Source organism: Dendrobates tinctorius, unplaced genomic scaffold, assembly GCF_039654945.1.
Source record: "Dendrobates tinctorius isolate UK_male_01 unplaced genomic scaffold, ASM3965494v1 ptg000140l, whole genome shotgun sequence".
Taxonomy (NCBI): domain Eukaryota; kingdom Metazoa; phylum Chordata; class Amphibia; order Anura; family Dendrobatidae; genus Dendrobates; species Dendrobates tinctorius.
The window spans coordinates 19,646,410-19,665,296 of NW_027361808.1; the positions used below are offsets into that span (position 1 = coordinate 19,646,410).

The 18,887-nt window shown below is 44.0% G+C and overlaps 1 protein-coding gene and 1 long non-coding RNA gene across 2 annotated transcripts in view; one reads left to right on the plus strand and one right to left on the minus strand.

Annotated features, from left to right (window-relative positions):
• The window catches only part of LOC141049048 (uncharacterized), a 242,606-nt gene that overhangs the window by 213,627 nt on the left and 10,092 nt on the right, over positions 1-18,887 (plus strand). The window lies entirely within an intron of this gene.
• Positions 1-18,887, minus strand: part of FBLN7 (fibulin 7) — a 355,887-nt gene that overhangs the window by 132,667 nt on the left and 204,333 nt on the right. Inside the window, exon 2 of the mRNA XM_073545161.1 lies at positions 916-1,075. Coding sequence (XP_073401262.1) covers positions 916-1,075 — 160 coding nt within the window. The remainder of the gene's footprint in view (positions 1-915; positions 1,076-18,887) is intronic.

Genomic DNA, 18,887 nt, shown 5'->3' on the forward strand with positions numbered 1-18,887 from the left:
TGTTTTTAGTAGAGTAGGAGGAAACGACCAGTTCTCATTTCAATGCCAGAACACACCCCCCCGGACGTTTTTCATAGAAGCAAGAGATCATATCTTGGAAACCGTGCAAACTGGCCACAGAAGGTAAATTACTTATTGTCAGCAAAATTTACTTTCATCTGAAAACAACACCTTGGACCACTGAGCAACAGTCCAGTTTTTTTTCTCCTTGGCCAAGGAAAGACGCTTCTAGTATTGGTCATGAGTGGCTTGATACAAGGAATGCGACAATTGTAGTCCATGTCCTGGATACGTCTGTGTGTGGTGGCTCTTGAAGCAATGACTTCAGCAGCAGTCCATTCCTTGGGAATCTTCTCCAAATTTTTGAATGGCCTTTTCTTAACAATTCTTTCAAGGCTGCGGTTATCTCGGTTGCTTGTGCACCTTTTTCTACCACACCTTTTCCTTCCACTCAACTTTCCATTAATATGCTTGGATACAGCATTCTGTGAACAGACAGCTTTTTTAGCAATGACCTTTTGTGGATTACCCTCCTTATGGAGTGTGTTAATGACTGCCTTCTGGACATCTGTCAAGTCAGCAGTCTTCCCCATGATTGTGGAGTCTACTGAAACAGACTTTTAAATGCTTAAGAAGCCTTTGCAGTTGTTTTTGTTAATTATTCTAATTTACTGAGATAATGACTTTTGAGTTTTCATTGGCTGCAAGCCAGAATCATCAACATTAACAGAAATAAACACTTGAAATAGATCACTCTGTTTGTAATGACTCTATATAATATATGAGTTTCACTTTTTGTATTGAAGAACTGAAATAAATTAACTTTTTGATGATATTCTAATTTCATGAGAAGCTCTTGTAAAGTATACTTCAATCCAAAATATTTATGCTGCTTATTATATTATTAGCACTAACCTGGCTGTGGGTCTGGGCCACCTTTGTTGACTGTGTTTTGCAAATTATTAAGTCTGCTTTTCATAATACGGATTCCTTCTGCAAATCTTGTTTCTTGACCCTTTAAGAATTGTTGCATCTGTTTGATGACAGTCAGGACTTGCTGCTTGTTGGGACAGTTCTGGGATTAAAAATAGGCATCATTATGAAATTGCAATATCATGTAAATTTTTGATGCTGTGAAAAAGTGGTAAATGTTAAATTCAGCAAAGAATGAATGATCTTAAAAGAAAAATGTTTATAGCCTAGTAATCACCTGTTTTCCAATCAACAGCTTGGAAGCAACATATGGCTGTTTGTGAACCCTCACCACGCCCTTACCCCCAGCTGGTAGAAGTTTTACATAATATTATGCCCTAATCGAACCAAGGCCGTAAATACTAGGATAAGAGCTTTGTGTCTAAAGACTTATCTCTTTAAACTCTCAGCATCACTCATCATTTTATTTAAAAGCCATTTTTTGCTGCCTGTGAAGTATCCTAATATTGTATGTGTGCATCATTTACTGGGATGTATTGCTTCTACGTGGCACACCAGACAAATACCCGCAGCCAATGCTTTATGGTTGTATGTTAAAAAAAGTACTTGGATTTTTGGCTGCACCAAACATTTCTGGAGGAATGCCCACACATTTACTTTTGAAAAGCTAGTAGTTATATCATCAGAGCGTGAAACAATACTTTGCTGAGTGTAATTAGCAATTATAGATAGCATATCCTTTTCTGCATTTGACTGCATAATGTGACTGCTCAGCCGTGTATCCAGGAGACAATGAGCTCAGCCTGAGGACTACAGTGTCTAGCGCTGATATCAAAAGGTGATGGGAGTGCATCAGCTATGACCAGGCGTACACTCATCCTTTGATGCCTGTGACTGGCGGTAACCATTTTACTGCTGGTCAGTGTTGTTGGCTCACATGCTGTCATCAGTGTGACAATGTAGGAACCACAGCACTCTGACTGGTGGTAACGAACTTACCGCCTATCAGTGCAGGTGTTTCCCACGCTGCTGGTTGTTTGGCCTGCTGAACTCGAACAGTAACACAGACTTCAGGAAGAAATCTGTGTTCGGGATCCGTGCACAGACACTAGATGATCAGAACGGACCCCAAAATTTACAGTTCGGGTTCTCCCATCCCTACATATACTGTAAGTAAGATTGATAACAACTAACAATTATTAAATTGATTCATTAAAATGTCTGAACTTATGACATTTAATTGATATAACTCAAGAGAAATTAGACCTGCACCTTAAAAACATCTCATTAGCCTGACCTTTTCTTACACTTGACAATGCAAAAACTATTACTGTTGCTCTTCATTCTCATCTGGACTACTGCAATTCTTTACTAATAGGTTTTCCATTTACTAAACTTGCTTCTCTCCAAGCTATCCCAAATGCATCAGCCAGGGTCATATTTCTTTCCAGTCACTACAGCGATGCCTCAAACCTGTGCCAGCCGTTGCACTGATTGCCCTTCCACTACAGAGTACAACATAAACTTATCACTCTCATCTACAAAGCTCTTCACAGTTCTGCATCACCCTATAACTCCTCTACCATCTCTGTCTACCAACCCACTCATTTGTCATGCTAAACTAAGTAAGACTTACATCTTCTGTAATCTGAACCTTCCACTCCTGTCTGCAAGAATTTTCTAGCAAAGTAATAGTTCTCTGAAATGCGCTACCCAAAACAATCTGTTAATTCTCAGTTTCCATAGTTTTAACTGTGCTCTAGAATCAAATTTCTTTATAATGGCCTATCACCTCACCTCATTAATTTCTATTCACTGTTCTGCCTTCTTGAAGGGACCAAAATTCCAGACCAAAATTAAAAGACTGTTTAAGTACAGATACAAAGTGCTATTGAGATACTGGAGGGGACCAGATTCTGTGGAATAAAGTTAAAGGGGTTGTCTGCTCTAAAATGAAAGTCTGCAGTCACTCTGTGTGACTGAAGACTTTTGAATCTCCCCATCGCATGCACTGTACTTCACCATCTTAATAGCACTTTGTATCTGTACTTATGCAGATACTGGTTGATGACTGGTTTATTCAGTTTATTTGAATGCCCCTATTTATGATAATGATGGCTGGATCATACACAACAAGCACTTTTTCAGTGAACCTGTCAGCAGGATTGTGCCATTCCGATAAATGCAACTGCAAATAAACCACTGCCGGCACCATTTTGACATAGAAAAAAAAATTAGGCTTCATCAACATGGCTCCGACGGCACCTGTGCAGTGCTATCTATCGGCGCCATGTTGCTTGAAAAAAATTTCTTTAAAAAAATTATGTCTAAATAAAATCAAAAATAGGCATTTTATCCTCCATATCATGCTACAGCGCAGGCGCCACTAACGGCGCCTGACTGATGAATGTGATTTTTTTTTCCCAAACCATTATATTCAGTATGTAAAATAAGGGGCGAGTCACTAAGGGATCAGTGACCTGTCATAAACCCAACAGATGCATATATAAGCAGAGCACCACAAAAAGCCCTACCCACAGTCTCAGAGCACAAAAATCTCATTAACTGAAAACTGAAAATAAAGATTAAACAACAACCACAAGATGAATTTCATCATCCCATTTTTATCAGTGAAACAGCACCAAACTGACAATGTCTATAGTTTACTCAGCACAATCCTGCTGAGAGGTTCACTTTAAGTTTTGTGTAGTGCACTGTCAGGCAGCACAAGCATGCCCCTCATGCTTCCGGGCATACTCTGGCTCCCTGGCAGGTTCCCTCTCTGATTGCAAGGGGTGGGGTGTCGCCTTCAGGTGTGGGGCCGCTGTGGGTGCTCCACCATGCCTGTGAACTCTATTCCAGGGGACCTGCCCACTCCCAGCACTGACGCTATTCAGGGGTTTCGAGACACTGAGTTCACCAGCATCAGCTGTTTCCAGGAGATATGGGACTCTAGGTCTCCTGTTTCAGGGATGTGATGGAAGGTTCCTTTCTCTCCGCCCTCCTTGCCCTTTTCTCTGTCTGGACAGAGGGTAGAGATTGGGCATTACCACAGAGGTGTCAGGTGATCCATGAGATGGATATTTAAACACGCCATATCCTCTACTTCATCTCTGATTATTCAGTTTCACTTTAGTGGTACGGTTGGTAACTATTTGGTGAGTATTTCTTTGGTTTGTCTCTGACTCTGCTGTTTGGTGTCTTCTGATTCCTGCGTCCCTGTTTATGCTCCCTGACCTTTCAAGTTTGTTAGGTTTGTCTCTACCTTCCCGGTATAGTTTATTAGTGTGTTTGCCACAACTGTGGCCAGTGTTTCCAGCCACTAGCCACAACCCTATTTGCACCTGGGAAGGGCTCTGCATAAGTCCCCCTCCGTTTAGTGGTAGTGAGTGAAGATTACCCCAGCTCTCAAGGTGGTATGGGGGCATACTGCCACTGCTGGCCTTCAGTCTTATCATTTCACCACTACTTGACTCTTACAGGTCCTCACTTCTCTCAGTAATTGTTGAATTACGTGGTTATCGCTGATCGCGCGAGAAGCTCCTGGATCATTTCTCGTCGGTCACTTCCTGCGGCGCTTCCTGCTGTGGAGACGAGCGATGCGTGGAGCCGGGCGGGAGGACGCAGGATCGCCGCGTCTGACAGGTAAGTAGCGATCCCCATCCCCAGCGATGTGGCTGGTGAGATCTGCCTGTGTGGCAGCTCACTAGCGACCACCTAGCGATCCTGACTGCGTCATATCGCTGGTCGGGATCGCTGGTGCATCGCTAGGTGTAACGGTACCCTTACTCTGTATTGTCTTATATTGTTTACACATGTCCCCTCTGACTTGTAAAGTGCTGTGAAGTATGTTAATACTAAAGAAATACAAATTATTATTATTATTATTATTATTATTATGAGGACCTTTTGTCTTCCTCAAATTACTGAAGACATTCACTCATACATAGAAAAATGCTTGACAACAATCCATTAATTCATGGACTTTCAATAAAAATATGGATTTTTGGAATGTGTCTAGAATAAAATATGTCTATGATTTTAAAGCTTTAGACATAATTTAATTTACTTTAGTCTTTCTTATCTGAACAAAAATATATGTGACTTTTCACATAGTCATTCTGAAAGAAGGAAGGTGCCCACTCTGCCTAAAGGAATTAATAGATACTTTAAAATAACCATAATTCATCTAAAGTGCTCAGAGTATCAGCATTGTCTATCATGGGTGGACTGGACACACACACAGAATAGGACCTTGTGCAAGAATAGTATATGGGTCTTTTGTATTTCAAAAGCTCATCATAATGACCCCTTGTATGTGTCTGTGACAGAAGCTGCTTGCAGCTAGCTTTGGAGGTGGAAGTGGGCTCACCTTACTTTTTGAGCCCCATTGCGGCCCCACAGGTTGCACCAATGGTATATCCACCCATGGTCTACGTTTCTTTTGCTAGTACAGAGGAATGTTTTCGAGTTCTCACAATGAACACATTTCCTCATGTAATGAAAGTAAGGATGACATTTTACAAAATCATCCTTTACAACATATCCTTTATATTCTGATTGATTATAGAATATAAACTGAGAATTAATGAGATGTATAGAAGGACTAGAAATGGAATAGTAAAAGTTATATAGATATTTTCTATCACATGTAACCTAACCTGTTATCTATAATTAGACCTCAATGAAAATTTAAGATTAGAGCGCTGGCTAACCACCAAAGGTTACTTGGTCTTATAAGTCTTTCTCAGTAAAGCTATTGCACCTCCAAAAGGAAAAAAACGCCACAGTGGAAAAGCATAGCTCAGCCCCAAGTAATGAATATTGAGTGAGAATTACCAGAGGATACAGCCTGAGAAAAAGTGAATTGATAAGATAAATATCCTACAGAGATCTACCTGCCCGCATGTATGGGTCAACCTTCAGCTGTGAGTGTATTACTATTTGTATATAGCCATTTACCTCAATATCACTAGTAAAGAGACTGTTCTTTCCAAGTTAACACTGCGTCTTCTTGATTGGGGGTTTGCTGCACAAATAACAACCACCGCTATCATACTCTGCTTAAAGAGTCAGCTATTGTGCAAATCATTATTGGTCATGTTATCCTCTCTGATGTGCGCAGACTTGGGGATTTGTTAGCAGCCCTGTGTATGGAGGCTCATCTCCAACTGTCCGATAAGCACCTGGTGCGACAGAAAGCTTGCCCACCATGACACAGATAATAGACAGCCAGGAACACAACCCCCCCCCCCTCTGCCATACATCGCATGAGGTTACTGCACTAAGACCAAGTCTCCATAGGGTTTTTGTCTAAATAAAATAGTGGTGAAGCAGGTGTAACATGTCGGCATGTAGTGCAAAAGTTCAGAGAAGTTAGACTGCAGTACGAGCTATGACTGTGACAAATAATCGTAGCATCTGGATCAGTTGAAAACAAAAGTTTTGAGATCAACTCCAATAAGAGATGTCACCTGTAAGGTACCTTGGATGGAAATGTTTATTTGGGATACTGACTGCGCCTATTAAGTACTCTAGTTTCTGTATGGGCCACAGTCTGCTTAAGGCTAGGAGCAACTCACAGGAGCTCCTTAACATTGTTAAAAAGGTCATCCCACAAAGTAAATTTTAATTAAAATGGTTGTGTGTAAAACAATATTTCTGTGCTGAGATACTTTTAAATATGTGCCCATGCTATGTATTATGTTATTTGCTGTATCCTACCATGTAGAGCTGCTATAGTTCATGGTTGCACACACACAGTTTCTGTTGCTGTATTTATGCATAGATAGTGGTTCTGGTGCTGTATTCAGGTACTTTTGATGCTTCTGGAGCTGTATTTATGTACTAATATTGGTTTTGATTCTCTATTCAAGTACAAATGGTGGTTCTTGTGAAATATAAATATATTGGTGTTGGTTCTCATAGTGTACAGATATAGTGATCGTTAACTTGTCAGATGGAGTGCTACAATGCTATGTTAATAAATTAATGTGCCATCTGACAATTTAATGATTGCTATATCTATATTTATGTCAAGAAAAGTAAACCTTTGTGTTGCGCCCGCCGGCGCTCACCTGGGGTCCTCCTCCTGCCGGCGTCCCCACTCTCCGCTCTCGCGCCGTCCCCTGTCTGGCTTTGCAGGGGTTCGGCGCGTCGGAGGTCCGCGCATGCGCGCGCGCTCGCTCTTCCTCGGCCTCTGTGCATCCTGGGGGCACGTGACCCGGTGGCTCCACCCCCATCGTGGCGGCGCCCACCGGGTATTTCAGCTGGGCGTCTGGACAGGTAAGACGCCTGTTTGTCTTAGCCTGTGGTGCCCACTATCCTTGCGCAGCGTCACCCTTGGCCATCAGGTCCCCGCGCACCCTCTGTGCTGCGCTCTCCTGTATCTCTGCCTTTGTCCCCGTCTGTAGCCTGCTCCCGTGTCTCCCTGTCTCTGCCTACCGTCCTCCTTGGTTCCTCTGCTTCCTCCTCCTGTGTTTCCTCGTGCCGGCCCCTCTCCTGTACCTCTGCCCTATTGTTGCCTGCCTCCTGTATTTTACGCTCCTTCCCCTGTCTCGTTCCTTGTCTCATTTCCCAGGCCCAGCCTTTCCTAACCCCCTTTCCCTCATCTTCCTTTCAGCTTCTGGTCCCGGTTCCGTCCTGACCCTTCGGGCTTCCACAGCCTGCCTCCTGTTACTTTGGATCTACTCTAACCCTCGTATACCTTTCCACACTCTGATCTGCTCTCCTGTATTTACCCTGGGTCGTCCCTTTGGTTCCGGCTGTCGTGGTTCCATCTCCCTTGGGCCTGCCCCTAACACTCCCTGTATAGGGGGTGGTCATCACCTGGTCCGCTCGCCCTCGGGGGCTCTGGAGCCACGACCCAGAGGGTCCACTCTCGGGTTTTCTACCTAGAAACCCTAACAGAAACCCTAACAGAACAAACAGGCCATGGACCCCGCCGGAGCCGCTGCGGTTCAAAAGGAGCTGCTCTTTTTACGGGAGAACCAAACCCATATCATGGCGTTCATGAAGTCCATGGATTCCCGTCTTTCTGCGCTCCAGGCCTCCGACCCGGGGAATGCTTCCCAATTGGCTGGACCGCAACAAGAGCTGGCACAGCAGAGAGATTCCCAGGCCCATATTCTTAGTTACATGGCCTCTATAGACGACCGCTTACACTCCCTGCAGGCGGCTGCCACGTCTCCCGTCTCAGCTTTGGCTCCTCACCCACCACCCCGCCTAGCTAGGCCACCTCGTTACAACGGGGACCCCAAGCTGTGTCGGGGTTTCCTGAACCAGTGCCGTCTCCACTTCGAACTCCTGCCCCAGCAGTATCCCACTGAGCGGGCCAAGGTGGCTTTTATTGTCTCCCACCTTGAGGGAGATGCTTTGGCATGGGTTAACCCCCTCTGGGAGCAGGATGACCCTGTGGTCTCCCAGTTAAGTACCTTTTTTGAGACGTTTCGTCGAGTATTCGACGAACCAGGCCGTCTGGCCTCTACCACGGAATCCTTATTCGACCTCCACCAAGGGTCCCAAACCGTGGGTCAATATGCCATCCGGTTTCGGACCCTATCCTCGGATTTGGGGTGGAACAACGAGGCATTGGTAGGGGCCTTCTGGCAAGGTATTAAGGACGAGCTGGCTGGTCGTGATACACCCACCGCCTTAGAGGAACTGATATCACTGACCACACGTATCGATCTACGATTCCAGGAACGTGCTCGTGAGAGGAGGCTCCCGCGTTCTTCCCCAGCCGTCCGTGGACCACCCTGCCCTCGGTCCGGGATATCCGCTTCAGCTTCTATGCCAGAACCCATGCAGGTAGACCGGCTTAAACTATCGGGACAACGCCGAGAGGAGAGGCGTACCAATGGTCTCTGTTTCTATTGTGGCAGCGACTCCCATCTGGTCCGTGCCTGCCCGGAGCGTCCGGAAAACTCCTCCGCCTAGGTCAGGTAAGATAGGCCTCCCTAGGTGTATGTGATACCTCTCCACCCCTCACTGTCCGTTTTGTTGCACGTTGGTGGTAAACGTTTTTCTTTGGCGGCCTATGTAGACTCCGGCACAGCAGGAAATTTTATTAGGCTTAAGGAGGTTCTTAAATTCTCGGTTCCGGTTTAGACCCTAGAAACTCCACGGATCCTCGCTTCCGTGGACGGTAAACCTCTTCAAGAGGCAGTTACCCTAATCACCCAGGAGGTAGAACTCCAGGTAGGGGCCTTGCACAAATAGAAGATCGCCTTTTATGTCCTGGCGGGCATCTCGCACCCTTTTCTTCTTGGTCTTCCCTGGTTACGGGCCCACGAGCCTACCTTAGACTGGCATAAGGGCCATATCCTGCACTGGGGAGAGTCCTGTGGGGCGGGGTGTCTGCTGCCGGTGCGTCCCATGGGTGGTTCCCGTTCCCTTCCCCTGGTCCCCGGGTTGCCCATCGCTTACAGCTCTTTTTCAGACGTCTTTAGCAAGAAGGAGGCAGAGAACTTCCCGCCGCACCGACCCTACGATTGCCCCATCGACCTCGTCCCTGGAGCTATCCCTTCGAGGGGTAGGATTTATCCGCTCTCGTCGGCAGAGACGCAAGCCATGTCTGAGTACGTTCAGGAGAACTTGGCCAGGGGTTTCATATGTCTTCCTCTCCTGCGGGCGCAGGCTTCTTCTTTGTCAAGAAGTAGGACGGGTCGCTCCGCCCGTACATCGACTACAGAGGTTTAAACAGCATCACGATAAAGAACAAGTACCCGTTGCCCCTCATCCCCAAACTCTTTGATCACCTTAGAGGAGCCCAGATATTTACCAAACTTGATCTCCGAGGAGCCTATAACTTGGTCCGAATTCGCGCTGGGGATGAGTGGAAGACCGCGTTCAATACGCGTGATGGTCACTACGAGTACCTTGTTATGCCTTTTGGCCTCTGCAATGCACCTGCAGTATTCCAGGAACTCGTCAACGATATTTTTCGAGACCTCCTCTATTTCTGTGTCGTGGTTTACCTTGACGACATCCTTGTCTTCTCCCCGGATCTCTCTACCCATCGGCGGGACGTTCGGCAAGTGTTGCTACGTCTTAGGGAGAACCACCTGTTTGCCAAGTTGGAGAAATGCGTCTTCGAGCAACCGTCCTTGCCGTTTCTAGGATACATCATTTCGAGGTCTGGTCTGAAGATGGATCCTGAGAAAGTGTCCGCTGTCCTGAACTGGCCTCGTCCCCTTGGACTCAAAGCCATCCAATGCTTCCTCAGCTTTACTAATTATTATAGGCAATTTATTCCGCACTTCTCCACCTTAACCAAGCCTATCTCTGCCCTCGTACGCAAAGGGGCAAAACCCCACCTCTGGCCTCCTGAGGCAGAGGATGCCTTTCAAGCTTTGAAGAAGGAATTCTCTACAGCGCCTGTTCTCCACCGTCCGGATGCCGATAGACCCTTTATTCTTGAGGTCGACGCATCATCTGTTGGAGCTGGAGCAGTTCTCCTGCAAAAAACCTCCACTGGTTGGACTGTCACATGTGGATTTTTCTCTTATGCCTTTTCCCCGCCCGAGCGCAATTATTCCATTGGGGACAAGGAACTGCTTGCAATAAAATTGGCTTTAGAGGAATGGCGTTACCTTCTCGAAGGAGCTGTCCATCCCTTCACCATATTTACCGACCACAAGAATCTGGCCTACGTCCAGTCTGCTCAAAGGCTCAACCCCCGGCAAGCCAGATGGTCCTTATTCTTTGGACGCTTTGATTTCGAGCTCCACTTTCGGCCGGGTAATAAAAATACCAAAGCAGATGCGCTATCGAGGTCATTCCTCCCTACGGATGAAGAGGAGGGTCCTGCTCACATCATCGATCCAGCGAAGGTCGTCACTTTAGCTCCTCTAAGTTTGGTTAATCCACCACCAGGCAAGACCTTGGTATTGGACCATGACAAAGTAAGGATTCTGCGTTGGGGGCACTCCTCTAAAGTCGCCGGGCATGCTGGAGCCAAAAGGACTCTGTCCCTCATCTCCCGCCACTATTGGTGGCCATCGCTCTGCCAGGATGTCTTGGAGTTCACCGCTTCGTGTCCCTCCTGCGCCCAAAATAAAGTTCCAAGACAGTTACCCTCTGGTCTCTTACATCCATTGCCTATACCTTCGTTCCCTTGGAGCCATATCGCCATGGATTTTATCACGGATCTACCTCCATCCTCCGGCTGCACTGTCATTTTGGTGGTGGTGGACCGTTTTTCCAAGATGGCCCATTTTATCCCTCTGCCTGGCCTGCCTTCGGCACCCGAGTTGGCGAAGATCTTCTTGCAACATATTTTCCGACTTCATGGTTTTCCCCAGCACATCGTGTCTGACCGTGGTGTTCAATTCACCTCCCGTTTCTGGAGAGCCCTCTGCGGCTCAATGAAGGTAGCCCTGGATTTCTCTTCTGCCTACCACCCGCAGTCCAACGGCCAAGTGGAGTGAATCAACCAGGTGTTAACCTCTTATCTTCGGCATTTTTCTAATGCACACCAGAGCAACTGGGTCTCGCTGCTTCCTTGGGCTGAATTCGCCCACAACAATCACCCCAACGAATCCTCTTCTAAGTCCCCCTTTTTTGTGGTTTTCGGACAGCACCCGGGCATTCCCCTTCCCGTTTCCCCCGCCTCGGGCGTGCCGGCGGCAGACTCCTTGTCCTCAGAATTCTCTAAAATTTGGGAGGAGACAAAAGGGGCCCTTGAGAGAGCTAGCGATCGGATGAAGAGGTACGCCGACAAGAAACGCCTTGACGCTCCCCCTTATCGGGCGGGCGATAAGGTCTGGCTATCCTCGCGTTTCGTTCACCTTAAGATCCCCTCTTATAAATTGGGTCCACGTTATATTGGGCCTTTTGAGATTTTGAGTCGCATCAACGACGTGGCCTATAAACTAAAGCTACCTGCCTCTCTGCGAATTCCCAATACCTTCCACGTCTCGCTCCTCAAACCCACAGTATTTAATCGCCCCTCATATTATGAGAAAATTCTTGTCTCGCCTTGAGAGGGAGGGGAGTAAGAGAGGGGGTACTGTTGCGTCCGCCGGCACTCACCTGGGGTCCTCCTCCTGCCGGCGTCCCCCCTCTCCGCTCTCGCGCCATCCCCTGTCTGGCTTTGCAGGGGTTCGGCGCGTCGGAGGTCCGCGCATGCGCACTCGCCCTTCCTCGGCCTTTGTGCATCCTGGGGGCACGTGACCCGGTGGCTCTGCCCCCATCATGGCGGCGCCCACGGGTATTTCAGCTGGGCGTCTGGACAGGTAAGACGCCTGCTTGTCTTAGCCCGTGGTGCCCACTATCCTTGCGCAGCATCACCCTTGGCCATCAGGTCCCCGCGCACCCTCTGTGCTGCGCTCTCCTGTATCTCTGCCTTTGTCCCCATCTGTAGCCTGCTCCCGTGTCTCCCTGTCTCTGCCTACCATCCTCCTTGGTTCCTCTGCTTCCTCCTCCTGTGTTTCCTCGTGCCGGCCCCTCTCCTGTACCTCTGCCCTATTGTTGCCTGCCTCCTGTATTTTACGCTCCTTCCCCTGTCTCGTTCCTTGTCTCATTTCCCAGGCCCAGCCTTTCCTAACCCCCTTTCCCTCATCTTCCTTTCAGCTTCTGGTCCCGGTTCCGTCCTGACCCTTCGGGCTTCCACAGCCTGCCTCCTGTTACTTTGGATCTACTCTAACCCTCGTATACCTTTCCACACTCTGATCTGCTCTCCTGTATTTACCCTGGGTCGTCCCTTTGGTTCCGGCTGTCGTGGTTCCATCTCCCTTGGGCCTGCCCCTAACACTCCCTGTATAGGGGGTGGTCATCACCTGGTCCGCTCGCCCTCGGGGGCTCTGGAGCCACGACCCAGAGGGTCCACTCTCGGGTTTTCTACCTAGAAACCCTAACAGAAACCCTAACACTTTGTATTTGTTGAGGGCAGAATACGGGAGTTGTACCTCAGTGTGCAGTGTAATCTATGTAGATTCTGTAATCCTGTGACATATTTGTATAATACTTAATACATTATGAGTACTTATAGGGAATCTGTCACCCTTTTTTGAGATATCATATAATGATATAATTCAATTGTGTGTCACATAAAGATTCTCTTAGTACTTTTGCTTCCCACTGACCCCGCACCTTTCATGCATAAATACCTTTTTTATATCAGTTCAGATGTATGTAAACTGCCGCGGTCCGGTCCGATTGGCGGGGCTTATTCACCTGCTCCCCCCCCATGTTGCTCTACGCATTTCTTCTTGTGTAGAGCAAGACAGGGAGGGGGGGAGCAGGTGAATAAGCCCCGCCCATTGGACCAGACCGTGGCAGTTTACATACACCTGAACCGATATAAAAAAGGTATTTATGCATGAAAGATGTGGGGTCAGGGGGAAGCAAAAGTACTAAGAGAATCCTTATGTGACACACAATTTAATGATATAATTATATGATATCTCAAAAAAGGGGTGACAGATTCCCTTTAAAGAAATCATAATGTGTGTTTTTTGTGATGTCACATAGAACTGCACAAAACATCCAGTATATGATCTGCAGGAAAAAGTCTTTAATTTTGGCTACCGTTACTTTTGGTCTATAGATGAGGAAGGTTTATGCAATTGGGTGTGTTCTGCAGAAAGGCGCATGGTCTGAAAAATGGGGCATGGCTTCTTCCACACAAACTGGAAGCCTGTTGTTAAAATTTAAATCCCACATAAAGTCGCTTTTAGAAAACCCTCAATATAACTAATTGTGCATTACATATGACTAATCATGGATTGCATAAAAGCTATTTTAGAAATGATTTCATTTCATTGTTTCGTGCATGATTCATCAAATAAGTAGAAGATGTTATATTATAAATTCATTAAAACTCCTTTCCTTTTTTAATATATTCCCAAACCAAATATACACAGCCAAAAAGATTTCTTAATAATTTGTTGGATGAGTTATAGTAAAAGTTGATGAAGTCTATTGAACTGTAACCAAAATAAATTTATTGGGCTGTATACATTTTTTCCTCTAAAGCTTAAACAAATCAGTATTAAGGCTATCATCTTTATATGATATACGCTGTTCTTATCATCACTATTTAAAGTGAACCTGATTCACTGAACCTACAATCTGAGCCAACATAATATAGAGAAGAAAGAACGGAACTAATTGATGTATCAGTTTGTGGTAAATATGTTCTGGTCATTGAAATCTCTGCTCATTCTGGATTTAGCAGTCAATTAGCATTCCTACTTAATGGTTGACGTTTACATTGGTGCTTAAAAGTTTGTGAACCCTTCAGAATTTTCCATATTTCTGCAGAAATTTGACCTTAAACTGTATCAGATTTTCAAGTAGGTCTTAAAAATAGAATAAATACTCTCTTATGCTGGTGCGTTTTCTCCCATGAAGTGCTCACTTCAGGTAATTCCACAATATTTCTGTAGATTTAAGGGCATGACTTATCATGATGCTTGAGAAAGGAGAGTGCAGCGAAGTGTCACTACAGCTGTGGGCGCTCACTTCCAACACAGAACTGTTTTTAAATAGAGATAGAAGACTTATGGCACAGGAATCCTTTTTCAGTAAAAATTCTTTCTTTATTTAAACATCTTCAGCGATAAAAAAACAACATCATGGGGACCGCCCCTTAGGCCTGACGCGTTTTGGACCCAATAAAAACAGTCCTTCCTCAAAGACATACAAACATAGAATGAACAGTTCCTTATATCTATCACAACAGCACATGTAATTAATTAGAAAGACTACCTCCCCAATTAACCCCATATTGACCAGAGGGAAATTAGTCCTTCATATACATGAAATTACAATGTCATGAAAATACATTTTATAATAAGTATGTACATATTTAACACATGCATACGCTGTATGAAGACATTTCATATGAATATGATTAGTTGAAAACCTGTTTTCGCAAATTAGCATAGTTGAGCTTATATTAAAAAAAAAAAAAAAGAGCGATATTTTTACACCAAATGATAATGATACACAAGACATTCATCATATGCACAAAAAACAGTAAGATATTAGCTGAATACTGCAAAGATACGGCAGAATGACCTAATAAAAATATAGAACATCACTTTTATAATTGAGACCTTCTGGAGAACGTGCGTTCAAAGCTAATATCCAATATGCCTCCTGATAGCGGAGTGCACGTTCCCAGTCACCTCCTCTGATTGATTTAGTTACTCTCTCAATTCCTTTAACCTTTAAACTATGTAAATTGCCTTTGTGCGTTTCCAAAAAATGTTTATATAGTCCTGAAATATTTCTACGGCTTGCAGCAGTTCCAGGATTTGCAGCAGTAATGTGCTTGCTTATCCTTTTCTTCAGACTCCTTGTAGTGCAGCCTATATAATATCCGTCGCTTGCCACACACGTTGCCATATAGACAACGTGCGTGGTATTGCAGTTAATATAGGTTTTAATCTTATATTCCTTTAAAGTGGTATTGTTCACATATTTTTATCCGTCCTGTCTATATACTGACACAATCCGCCGGTTCTCTCACCACACTTATAACACCCAGTATATGTTAACCAGGTAGGTTTATGAGAACTGGAAGTATGTAGCGATGGAGATAGATAATGCCCCAAATTTTTTGCTTTTCTTGGGACACACCTATATCCTGCTGAAAGAATTTTAGATAAAATAGGATCTTGATATAACATTGGCAAATGCTTGTGTATTAACTTAACAATATCCTTATAATTTAAACTATTCGAAGTTGAGAAAGTAGGGACATTTATTTTGCTTTTATTACCATTACTATTGAAATTTGTTTCAAACAACAGAGAATTTCTAGATCTCATGTCAGCTTTTTTAACAGCTCTATTTATCATCCATTTTTTGTAACGTCTTTTTCACAGTCTGTTTTTAATTACTTCGCTTTCCTGACTGTATAGTGAAGCATTAGAACATGCTCTCTTGCCATGTATAAACTCACCTAACGGGAGATTTTGCATGACATGCGGCGGGTGGCAGCAATCCACATGCAAAATTGCATTGCCACTTGTTGCCTTTCTGAACAGGGATGTATGGATAACTCCCAAGGAGCTATTACCCATAAGTGTAATATCAAGATATGTAGCAACAGTGCCATGTACCTGATGTGTGAAGTTTATATTCATGCTGTTATTATTGATGTAGTCAACAAAGTCAGGAAAGAGTCTGGGGAAGACTCACTGACAGAACCGCACCATATAAGGATAACATCGTCCATAAATCTCCCCCACCATAAAAATCCTGTCAATAAAAGGGTTAGACACTGTGTGGATGTATTTTTTCTCCAAAAAGGACATGTATAAATTTGTCAATGTGGGCGAAAATTTCGCCCCCATTGGACAATCCACAGACCACCTCCAAAGACCTGCAGCATCATCTTGCTGCAGATGGTGTCACTGTGCATCGGTCAACAATACAGCGCACTTTGCACAAGGAGAAGCTGTATGGGAGAGTGATGCGAAAGAAGCCGTTTCTGCAAGCACGCCACAAACAGAGTCGCCTGAGGTCTGCAAAAGCACATTTGGACAAGCCAGTTACATTTTGGAAGAATGTCCTGTGGACTGATGAAACAAAGATTGAGTTGTTTGGTCAAACAAAAAGGCGTTATGCATGCGCTGTATTGTTGACCGATGCACAGTGACACCATCTGCAGCAAGATGATGCTGCCGGTCTTTGGAGGTGGTCTGTGGATTGTCCTTGACTGTTCTCACCATTCTTCTTCTCTGCCTTTCTGATATTTTTCTTGGCCTGCCACTTCTGGGCTTAACAAGAACTGTACCTGTGTTCTTCCAGTTCCTTACTATGTTCCTCACAGTGGAAACTGACAGGTTAAATCTCTGAGACAACTTTTTGTATCCTTCCCCTGAAAAGCTATGTTGAATAATCTTTGTTTTCAGATCATTTGAGAGTTGTTTTGAGGAGCCCATGATGCCACTCTTCATAGGAGAACTACTTGCAAGTGGCCACCTTAAATACCTTTTCTCATGATTTGATACACCTGGCTATGAAGTTCAAAGCTCAATGAGGTTACAAAACCAATTTAGTGCTTCAGGAAGTCAGTAAAAAGTAGTTAGGAGTGTTCAAATCAAGAAAATGATAAGGGTGCCCATACTTTTGCACCGGTCAAATTTTGTTTAAATGCAGATTGCACATTTTCTGTTAGTACAATAAACCTCATTTGAATCCAGAAATATAACTGAGTCCATCAGTTATTAGATATATGAAACTGAAATAGCTGTTGCAAAAACCAAAATTGTTATAAAGAAAAAAGGTTAACATTAATAGGGGTGCCCAAACTTTTACATATGACTGTAATACTGTTTGTCAAATCTGAAAAAATTGGTAACTAAAAGATGTTCCAATGCTATGATGTTGACATTTTTTATGCCATCATTGTATATTTTGGTTTCTGTCAAAATATTTTAAACAGCCTCTGCCGCCAAATTATGTGGTATGCAAGAATATAATGCATGTGATCCACACATAATCCGATTCCCAAGACATATTACTCATAGTATGTAGCAGTTGTTAGGTGTCTCTAATATGTCCTACTGTTTGCAAAACCAACGGCTGCAACTTTTTGTCAATCCATTCAGATAATCTATCATTAACTCCTCCGATTCTGGCCACAATTGGCCTGAACGGAGAAGGAAATGTTTCTTTGTGTGTTTTCGGTAATGCGTGGAACACCAGACAAACCGGTGTTTCCACATACAAAAATTCTGACATTAAAAACGCCAAGAGACAAACCTTCCTGGATAATTCCAAAAAGTTCTCTCTGGACTCGACTGGTAGGATACATCCCCAAAGGATGGTAAGTGGAGGTATCTGACAACATTTCTAATTAATTACATGTGCTGTTGTGATAGATATAAGGAACTGTTCATTCTATGTTTGTATGAATTTGAGGAAGGACTGTTTTTACTGGGTCCGAAACGCATCAGGCCTATAGGGGGGTCCCCATGATGTTGTTTTTTTATCGCTGAAGATGTTTAAATAAAGAAAGAATTTTTGCTAAAAAAGGATTCCTGTGCCGGAAGTCTTCTATTTATATTTGCATATATGTGACAGTCAGCCACTGATCTCCAAGCATGGACAGTCTTAGGTATATTTTGGTGAGCGAAGTTTTCTCTTCCCTTTTCCCTTTTGCTATGTTTACAGAACTGTCTCTGCCTGCCCTTGAGATCAAATATTATGCGCTAAATAATCTCAATATAGGATTTCTAAATGGTGGCTTTACTTATGAATGTCAGGATATATTGTTATCATCTGTATGATGGACACTAATATAACATCTAAAAAAAAAGTGATTTAAACGTTCACGTGTGCTCCAGCTCATTTCTGAGGTTTTATTGTATAGGTAGAACAACTTGTGCGACCCATGTTCTCTTGAAAAGCAACTCATGGACATTTCCTTTAGAATTTTCAGGCATGATTCAGAATTCATTGTTCTATAAATGATGGCAAGCTGTCTTGACACAGAAGCAGCAAATCAGGCCCAAACAAAGATGCGTATGAGATGGTATGAGGTTTTTATGCTGTCACGTATTGATTTTTTTTTTCTCCACTCATAATGCTTCTCCTTTAAAACAAAATGATTTATTTTCAACTCATATGTCCATTTTATTGTTCAAATAGCTTTCTAACATTTTCCAACCTGAAGAGCATCAACAATCCTTGTGAGGCCCTCAGAAATCTCCTTTGTTCATGCCATGATATACTCTCTCAAACATTTTTTGCGAACATCAGCTTTGACAGTGATTTTTTTTACATTAATTCTTTAAATACAACAGGTCAACCACTCACACATGATTGTGTCATCACACTGCTTGATAACACAAGAATCTAAATTCACATTTAAATTATTTTTCACCATAATTATGTAACTCACAAACATGTTACTCACAGATTTATTAACCTCAATTTAAAAAAGGACAAGGATTGATGTTTTTACTGATTTGTTTCATGTCAGTACTTATGTG